Source organism: Micromesistius poutassou (genome assembly GCF_964030765.1).
Source record: "Micromesistius poutassou genome assembly, chromosome: 2".
Lineage (NCBI taxonomy): Eukaryota > Metazoa > Chordata > Actinopteri > Gadiformes > Gadidae > Micromesistius > Micromesistius poutassou.
Window position 1 is genome coordinate 4,219,999 of NC_140272.1, and position 10,034 is coordinate 4,230,032.

The following is a 10,034-nucleotide window of genomic DNA, read 5'->3' on the forward strand; positions in this document are numbered from 1 at the left end:
CGGTCATTATCTAAAATAAGCCCCTTCAGGGTGAAGCAAGACACCTCTGCTTCGCGTCGGTGTCCGGTTCGCCCTGTCGGGGCTTATTTTCCCGATAATGACCGGTGCTCCATACATTATCCCTTACTTATCCCGCGGACGGGGAGTGGGGTATGAATCATCCATTACCGGACTTCCATGCCCTGGAACATTTGTGTGTTGCAGTGGAAGGGCAGCACGGTGGTGCAGGCCACGCCGGGGCAGTCCAGCAGGCCCAGGGTCAGGCTCTCCATGAAGGCCAGCGACGAGGCCTTGGAGGTGCAGTAGTCCACGGCCCCGGGGATGGGCGACTGGGACAGGATGGAGTTGATGCAGACCACGTGGCCGTGCTGCAGCTCCAGCATCCGGGGGAGGAAGGCTTTGGTCGTCTGGGGGGCAGAGGAGGAAGAGGAGGAAGAGGAGGGCGGGAGTGAGTATGGGGCGATTCAAGAACCGACAGTTGTAGAGTTTACATGCACACCTTGATTGGTTTTCAGCGTTGATTGTGAAATTTGAATTATTAAGCAGAGCTGATTCTGCCTCTTGTTCCAATAACAACGTTAATGAGAACGTTCATTATTGTACAATGTTGTCCAACAGTCCAACAACGGTATCAACATCAACAAAGACCCCGACAGGTTATCCACAGAGCAGAGAGTGGTACGGACGGACGCAGTGAACAGATGACGAGGATATAAGCTGTGAATATATGCAATGCACTGCAGACTCTTGCACAAAAGAAAGAAGAGGTGAATGAAATGCGCTGGCAGCAGATCTACAGACCGCACTTCCATTTAGTTGATAATTGCATTTCTGTCTGCCTGCATCAGCCTCCTGAATTCTATTCACATTCTAAAATGCCAGGGGTTACAAAAACCCTCTCTGATGTCTTTTTGCGGAATGGAGGGGCGATTTGGAAATACCCCACTTAACCAGGCATAGTGACACACCCTTGACTGACGCCTTTGACAACGGGCGCAGGCAGCTCAAACCAAAGTTGGCAAACAGCAGAGGGTAATCCGCAGGCAGGAAATCCCCCTTGTTCTCTGAGAGAGGTGGGAATTCCAGGTTCAGAGCAGAAACCGAGCGCTCCAGTGAGCTGTATGTGACGATTAGCACCACCTCAGAGGTAAGCTAACTAATGAGGGGAGAAAGGCTAGGATTAGCGGTGGGGGTGGAGGTCTTTACCCAGAACTGGCCCAGGGTGTTGATGTGCTGGGACTTGAGCAGGGCGTCGTCGTCGCTGTCCATCAGGCTCTTGCCGTGGACCACCGCCGCGTTGTTCACCAGGATCGTCACGTCGCCCACCTGACCGCAGAACAGGGAGTTAGAAGGGCTCTCTCAACACAGGTCTAGGTCTGGCTGACTGACTGGCTGACTGACTGGCTGGCTGACTGGCTGGCTGGCTGACTGGCTGACTGACTGGCTGGCTGGCTGACTGACTGACTGACTGACTGACTTGCTTGCTGGCTGGCTGACTGGCTGGCTGGCTGGCTGGCTGACTGACTGACTGACTGACTGGCTTGCTGGCTGGCTGGCTGACTGACTGACTGACTGACTGACTGACTGACTGACTGACTGACTGGCTGGCTGGCTGACATCTCTAATCTAGCATCTTCTTAAATGTGACAGGAATGAAAGATTATAAAAGTAGTTTTTATTTATTTTTATTCATTTTGAGTTTTTCAAGGCCTCTCCAAAGTCAGAGTGCTCTACTAGGACTCACAACCCAAAGGGACATCACTTTGAATCCAGTCCCATGAAGCGCTCACACTGCACCCGAGCGAACGCACCTTTTCTCTCAACACCTTGGCCTGTCTGTACACCTCCTCCCTATTGGCCACGTCGCACAGGAAGTAGTGACACTCGGTGCCCGACAGAGAGATCTCTGCGGCGGTGTCTTTAAGGCACTTCTCTGTGCGACCCCACAGGATCACCTGGATGAGATTAAAACAGACATTGTTACATGCTACAACTGATTGGAAGATTCCACTGATAGTTATAAAAAAACACACAATTCTCCACTTGAAAAGGATTCAGTGTTCTGCTGGGAGGGAAAACCAAAACACTGTGTGTGTCTCATGTCTTCCCAGAATCAGAACCGCGCCGGAGATCTGTGAAGGAGATCTTGGGCTTCTGAAACTGCTGCTCGGTTTTCATGGGAGAACAGAGAGGCTCTTTGCAGCCGAACAAATAGTTCGAGAGCAAGATTAAAGGACTGAGGAGCGGGGTGAGGGAGGGAGAGAGGGGGAGAGAGGGGGAGAGAGGGAGAGGGGGGTGAGGTTACTGTGTGAATGAACTGTCTCTTCTCCTGCTTCGTCTTCTGCCCATAAATGAAGGGGCTGGTCACCCGATCGCGGGGAGGGGGGGAAGGATTAGATAGAGGCGGTGGGGGAGGGGCAGTGATTGGGCAATTAGATCTGTCAATCTGTGGGGTCAGGGAAAGGTAATGAAATCAGGGGGTGAGCCCCGCTCATCTCTCACACAAACACATTCTCCCAGAGATTACACGGCCTGCTGGACACATGAGGCCTGTCATGTCTGGCTAGGGCATGTGTGTGTGTGTGTGTGTGTGTGTGTTTGCCTGTGCCTGTGTGTGTGTGAGTGTGTGTGTGTGTGTGTGTGTGTGTGTGTGTGTGTGTGTGTGTGTGTGTGTGTGTGTGTGTATGTTTGCCTGTGCCTGTGTGTGTGTGTGTGTGTGTGTGTGTGTGTGTGTGTGTGTGAGAGATTTGGTCAGTCTCCCGTGACCAGGGTTAATATTTGAGCATAAAGTTCACTGGAAAGCGATATTGTGTTGTGTAAGCGCGTATGTGCAAGTGTGTGTGTGTTTGAGGGGTTGTGTGTATTTTTGGACGTAAGTGGAGCACCGTGTCACTCAGAACCCTGTGAGTTACAGAGAACCTTTACACAGAACCCTGTGAGTTACAGAGAACCTTTACACAGAACCCTGTGAGTTACAGAGAACCTTTACACAGAACCCTGTGAGTTACAGAGAACCTTTACACAGAACCCTGTGAGTTACAGAGAACCTTTACACAGAACCCTGTGAGTTACAGAGAATATGTTTTTAGTCAAACAATGCTGGATCTTCATCATGGTCATCATCATCATCATCAATGATTCCTTGAACTCTAACTGGACGCGTGTTTCCGTCTGCTCAGGAAGACCAGTCGTCCACCAGCGGATCCTCAGGGGAAAGGCTTGCACGATGAGTAGCAATCCGACATGGAACAAGTGCGCCTCGCTTTTAAAGGGAACGTGAGATGACGCTCCGATTGGTTAATTGCAGGTTACGCCCAAACCACACCTACCGTATGAGTAATTAAGCTCCTTCAGACCAACCAATTTTAGATTTGCGTCGGGCGCCGGTATAATAGAAACATCACCAGAGCACCACCCACAAAGCCATTTGCGTTTCGCGTTTCCTACTTGCGTTTCAGAGCGTTCAAATATGGCCCACAGAGTCGTATCGCTGGCTGTAAGTCACCCAAAGATCAGGCGTGAGAACAACCGGCTTCACACCGGAACCACGCTCCGCAGAACAACACAGACACAGTTCACGTTGCGTTCCCATTCGTCCTCTTTAGTATTCAGGTCCTCGTCGGGACGACGAATATTGCGAACGGAAACCCGAGGCTTAAACAATTATAGGGTAGTTTTACAACTAAAAGAGGGAGGGAGAGAGAGAGGGCGAGCCTATTATGGTCTGCATGATGTTGCTTTCTTTATCAGGCTCCTGAGCCATAGGTGTCCCCCTCCCTCCAGGAGAGTCTTTGTGGAGCCGCCTGTGATTAGCTTTCTGTTTGCTCGCTCCGCAAGCAGCGGCTAATTAATCAGCCGATGAAGACAGGTCTTATAAATAACTTAAAAAGCTTTTAATAGGATTCCAGCCCTAACTAACAAACCTGACACTTCTTATTAAAAGGGAGTATGCCCCCCCACCAGAACCCCCCCCCCGTTATAAGTTAAATTAATTCAGTTTTATCAGGCGTCTAAACACACGGTGCTATCACAGCAAACAAGGACGGCCAAATTGCCACCAGGACAGTAATGGTAAGAAAACACATCCACACACACTTCAATCAACAAAAAGGCCCCTAAATTAACGCAGGGTAATTAAGGAGTCCTTCTGTAGAGTGAGAATGGACCTTGAAACTGGACCTGCTGAGTCAAGTTTCAGCTCTGCCTGTAGCCCCCCCCCCGCCCCCTCCCCCCCTATAGGAGCCCAGGACGGGGGGCTGGTGGGGGCTGGGCTGCATGGAGGGGGGGGGGGGGGGTGCCCTGGAGGGAGTCAGCCCTGCTCTTCACAGCCATTGTATGGGCGGGGGGGGGGGGACCAGGAGGGGGGGGGGGGGGCAGCAGGAGTTCAGGAGGCAGTCGCCTGCCGTTGTCTAATTACTGCATAGACAGCAGGGTCAGCTGCAGGGCAATACCCAGCTGGGAGCACGGAGCCGCCGCCCCCGGGCCGACACACACACACACACACACACACACACACACACATCCACACATCCACACGCACGCACGCACACATGCCCACACAAACACACACACACACACACACACACACACACAAACCTGTTGTCATTGCCCTGGTTCACTCTACTTTCCCTGGGGTCACCTCTTTTGTGACACAGAGAAACACCCACACACACACACACACACACACACACACACAAAAACACACACCCACACACACCCGCGTCAGTCTCCGGGCCCCAGCGAGAGGCTCTGAGAGGCTTGGTCCCTGGCAGGTGAGTCTGTACCTGCTGGCCGTGGGGCTTTAGGAGCAGCTTGTTATCCGGGGCTCCAGCGTTGGCTCCGGGGCTCCAGACAGCTCTTAGCCTCAGGACAGCACCTAGCGCCGAGCGCACGCCGCTTCAGAGGGAGCTCAGCGGAGCTTAGCGCTACAACAGCTACCTAGCCCCTTAACGAATCACCCGACGTGTGCGTTCTTCCTCGACACATCGAGAACCCCTCCTCATCCTCCCCCCTCCCCCCCCACCCCCCCCCCCCCCCCGCCCCGCCCCCCTGGTGCTCCTGAGCTGCTTCTCTTGTATTCTTTCAGCGATGGTTTCCTCAATACAACAATGTCCAGGAAGAGAGAGCAAGAGGGGGGGGGGGGGGGGGGGACCACTGGTGGAATACCAGTGGTCACAAAGGGAAAGGGGGCCTCACACGGGGCAGTGAACTCGTAAAAAGAGGAAAAGGAGAAAAGAAGAAAAGTCCTCCGTGTCCTTCAGGCGCGGCGCTGATTGTCCGGCGCTGGTATCGCAGGTGTTGTTTTCAAAGCCTTCACACCTTGCTCTGGCTCCACAAAGCGCCGCTGAAAGGCCCAGCGCCACCCTTTGTCCTGCAGCTGCAGACGAGAGCGTTCCCCCTCGGAAAAGAAAAAAACCTACGCGTAAACCCTGGCGTTCCCGGCCGGCCGATAGGGCCTGGAAGAGAAACCGCTTCATGGAATACCGCCGCTGTGCAGTGAACGCCACACGAGCTGCTTCAAAACAGGCCCTTTTCCAACTGAGGGGTAAAGTCCGGCTGGCTCGGTCTCCACTCCAACGCAGAACTATGAATGAGTTGTTGTTGTTTGCCTACCGTCTGGATTATTGTGCTTCTATGTCTGCGCGCCGTGGGCCACGCCGGTCTGAGCCGGTCTCAGCCGGTCCAAACCGCTGCAGCTCGGTGCTGACACCGGTCCCAGGCTGGTCTCCCCATCAGCCCCGTCCACCGGCCAGTGGAACACAGTGTTGCTTCTAAAATACTTCTAATGACTTCTAAAGCCTCACAGGGCCTCTCGTCTCAGATCATATCTCAAACCTCCCCTCAGAAGCTCTGAGCCCGCTGATCCCCTGTCCAGGGGTTTCTGTCCCTCGAGTCGGACTGAAGAGCCAAGGTGGTCCTTAGGTCCGGACACCTTCTCTGTAGAACCCCCCCCCCCCCCCTCCCATGCAGTCTCTCCTTTCAGGTGAGGGTTTTAAAGAACGTCTAAACCGGTCGGTTCAAACTGGCTTTATGATATTCCTGTTTTCTCTCCCCTGTTCTTCCTGCATTATGTGAGGCCTGTTCTTCTTTTATCATCGTGTGTTTATGGTTTTATGCATCGGGATTGTTGTTATGCATCCTATTAAGCGCTCTATGTGTAAATAGAAAGATAGCATTACTTACTACTTAGTCACATGTTGAGCAAAAGTGCTTCCCTGTGGCTGGGCCGGTTGAAATGGGAGGCCCATGTCTATGGCGCTTCGCGACGGCGTTCTTTATAGGGTTGGATATGAGTAGGCTAGCATGTTGTGTTGTTGACTGTGCAGTTGGATTTGGGGTGGGAACGTGTAGTGGTTAGGGTGTCCCACTGGAAACTAACATCTGCATTATACCTGTGGGTTAACACTTTATAATAAGGATACATTAATTAACCATTAATTAACATTAGCAGATCCATTAATACCCATTATTATATAGCATTAGCATAGGGGTTAGGGCGCGGGTTAGGGTTAGTGTTAACCCTAAGCCTATTAAATAATGAATACATGAATACCTTCACTACATGTACACCATTTTACTAATGGTGTTCATGTAAACTAAGGTATTTGGGAACTGCATTAGTAAATGATTACTAGACCATTCATTAATGTTAATTAATGGTTCATTAAAGTGTTACCACCTCTAAGCACCGTTGAGCAGGGCGCCTTAAAGCCACCAGACTGCACTGTGAATGGCTTTGGAGAGCAGCAGCATCTGGTCCGTAACGACTCAGTACTGAACAGTGTGGACCACTCAGAGGGGGGGCAAGGCGGGGTGGAGAGTCGGGGGGGCGGGGGTCCCAGTGGATAAGTGGACTGGTTGGCACAACAAACCCCCCCCTCGCCCGTCGCCACCTGGGCCCCATAAAGCCCACCTCCTGGCCCCAGGGATCACCGGCCCCGGGGCCGTGAGGTCCTGAGCGGGCCCCCGACATGCTGCAGGCTGCAGCCTGGTGCGGTGTGGCATGATGGGATGGAAGGGGCGGGGCATGAGACGATTCCGCCCAGTCACAGGAAGAATACTGCTTTCACTTTAGGGGAGAGACTCTTTTATCATTTATTGGTTTTATTATCAAGGGAATTGAGGGAATTAAGGGATTTCAGGGTATTTGGCTGAAGGAAGGCTAGAGATAGGTGGTGAATAATGGAGACCGTGAATAATGGAGAGGGGAGTGGACCACCCCCTAACCACGACACAACCCTGCCCTTGGGAACAAGTGGATCGCTCTTGAGCGCTGTCCGACGTCGGCTTGGACAAAGTGTATCGGAAAAGGTTCAAAGTTTGAAGGGTTGTTAAATTGAGGCGCTGTCAACAAAGTGCCCGGGGAATCCCTGGGAAAACAAAGGCAGGCAGAGCAGCCCGGTCTGCGCCCTGATCCACTGGAGCAGAGGATGCAGGCCCATCAGGACCAGACCGGGGCTCCAGGTCCAGACCAGAGGTCCAGGTCCAGACCAGAGGTCCAGGTCCAGACCAGAGGTCCAGGTCCAGACCAGAGGTCCAGGTCCAGATCAGAGGTCCAGGTCAGAGGTCCAGATCAGAGGTCCAGGAGTAGACCGGGGTTCCAGCTCCAGACCGGGGCTCCAGGACCCGGGCGAGGAGGTGTGAGAGCACGCTCACACATTGGTGCCAGGCAGGGAGAGCGATGCGCCGCCGGTATGGTGTGTTATTCAGCACCTCTCCGCGTCACGTTTCACCACTTCTCGCTTGGCCCCGGCTGGAGGTGATGTTCAGGGGATAGTGGCTTCCTGGAACATCGTGTTTTGGGAAAACAAAGGCGAGCCTGACCCATGAAGGGAAGAGCTGGAGGAGCACGAAGACTCTGAACTCAATGTTTCTGTCGTGTTTTATGGCAATCTCACAAAAGAGTGTCTTGGAAGTGAAGAATGTCGAAATGGGTTCCATGTTTTCCTGGTGGATGTTCTGTAAACACAATTTTGTGTACCCGGAATAATAACCATGTCATCTCATTCCCCCCCCCCCCCCCCCCCCCATCCACACACACACACACTCTCTCTCTCCCCACCCCCCCCTCACGTACAGAAAGTAAGGGAAATCGAGTTTGTTCCGTAAACCTGTAATCCGAAGACCAGCCCTCTCCTCAATAATAAAGCATGTGTAATATGTAATCAGATTACCATGTCAACATGTACCCTGCATTCCCTGCTCCACGGGGGGGGGGGGGGGGGGGCTATAAAGTGGTGCCTGGACTCCAGTGAGCAGCAGACCTCGGCGTGATTCTGGAGAAACAAAGCTCTCTCTCTCTCCGGTGAATGCCGATGCTTTGATGTGTTAACAAAGGTTATGATTATGCAAAGCCTGCGCGCACAGAAATAGCTGCAAGCTATAAAAGGGTTGTGATTATGTCAATGACTTTGAACTAGTTGCCACACACACACACACACACACACACGTCACCACCCCCCATATCTCTGCCTCTCACACACACACACACACACACACACACACACACATGCATGTGCATGAACATGCATGCGGAAGGACACACACACACACACACACACACACACACACACACACACACACACACACACACACACACACACACACACACACACACACAAACACACACATTAATAACAACTTTTGGCTTGAAACCTTCCGGGATAATCTCTTGGCATCTAAAGAGTTGCCAGAAAGCACTGCGACACTACAACCACAAGCGCGGTCAGTGTGCAATTCAGAAAAATAAGTTCGACCAGACATGACCTCCGCCTGACCCGCGCTGTTGTGCAAGAGTTGAACGGAAATTTACCCCGTGTCTACAATCTCATTGGACGAACCGAGCAGAGGTCAGGACCCCGGCTTTCATTCTACGGAACAAAAACAATAGAATGTAGCTGCGGGAGAGGGCGGACACGCGCACGGACACACGCACGTCTCTGTCGCGCACAACTAGGGATTAAGTTAGGGAACTCAAATCATCTCACATATCACTCAAGTCTGTACTCAACACACAGGGACCTGGCCGGACCACATCGCAACTTCATGTAGCGTTGTACAAAAAAATGCAACAATATCCAAACTATGTGATCAGATCCATTTTTTTATATTTGTTTTAGCCTAGGCCTACTGCTAAAAAAAAGTTATGCACCCAATAAGCAATTCCATTATAATCTTAAAAAAAAAAAATTGTATTACATAAATCAGTGTTAAGTCAGTATTAATATATGACGTTACCTTTTTGGCACCCTGCTTAGCGAACTCCTGAGCAAGGTGACGGCCGATGCCTCGTCCCCCTCCGGTGACCAGCACCACCTCCCCCCGCAGCGACCTCCTACGGCTCGGGAACAGCGAACACACACTCGCCTTCACGATCAAATAAATCATCTGCACCGGAAAAATCAGCACGCGTCCCAAACTCTTTAAATCCATTTTTCTTTCTTTTTAAAAAAAAAACACTCCTTCGATAACCTGTGCCAACAATTGGGCAAAAGTTTGCACACCAAAAAAAAAGACGCAAAACTAAATCAAAACTGTTGTCAGACTCTGCAGAAGACGAAGGTGATTCTTATTGTCGAACTCTTTCTGCGTTATCCATTTGCAAACAATATCACGTGCAGCAGCAGCGGTGTCGCGAGACGTTATAAATCACTGGTCCACGCGCTTTCTCCGGACGCTGTGGTGTGTGTGTGGAGCGGTGAGGGTGATCGCTCATATCGCCTCTGCAGATCACAGCAGATCACCAGCAGATCACCAGCCTCATAAACATGGCACAAGTAGGCTGCTGCTCCACGTACACCGCGACTGTCTCCCTGAAACATGCGCTACTGAACTGAACTGCTTCTCTCTCTCTCTCTCTCTCTCTCTCTCTCTCTCTGTGTCTCTCTCTCTCTCTGTCTCTCTCTCTCTCTCTCTCTCTCTCTCTCTCTCTCTCTCTCTCTCTCTCTCTGACCGCGACGGGGTTCCACCAGAGAGAGAGAGGAGAGACCTGGAGCTGGAGATGGGGTCGCTTGTGAGGACGTTAATGCTGATTG

The 10,034-nt window shown here is 51.9% G+C and overlaps 1 protein-coding gene across 1 annotated transcript in view; it reads right to left on the reverse strand.

Annotated features, from left to right (window-relative positions):
• dhrs3b (dehydrogenase/reductase (SDR family) member 3b) overlaps nt 1–9,799 on the reverse strand; it is a 12,463-nt gene extending 2,664 nt beyond the window's left edge. Inside the window, exons 1-4 of the mRNA XM_084463805.1 lie at nt 9,238–9,799; nt 1,812–1,955; nt 1,207–1,326; nt 169–407 (exon numbers count right to left, since the gene is read on the reverse strand). Coding sequence (XP_084319931.1) covers nt 169–407; nt 1,207–1,326; nt 1,812–1,955; nt 9,238–9,432 — 698 coding nt within the window. The 5' untranslated portion in view covers nt 9,433–9,799. The remainder of the gene's footprint in view (nt 1–168; nt 408–1,206; nt 1,327–1,811; nt 1,956–9,237) is intronic.
• Nucleotides 9,800–10,034: the final 235 nt, after the last annotated feature.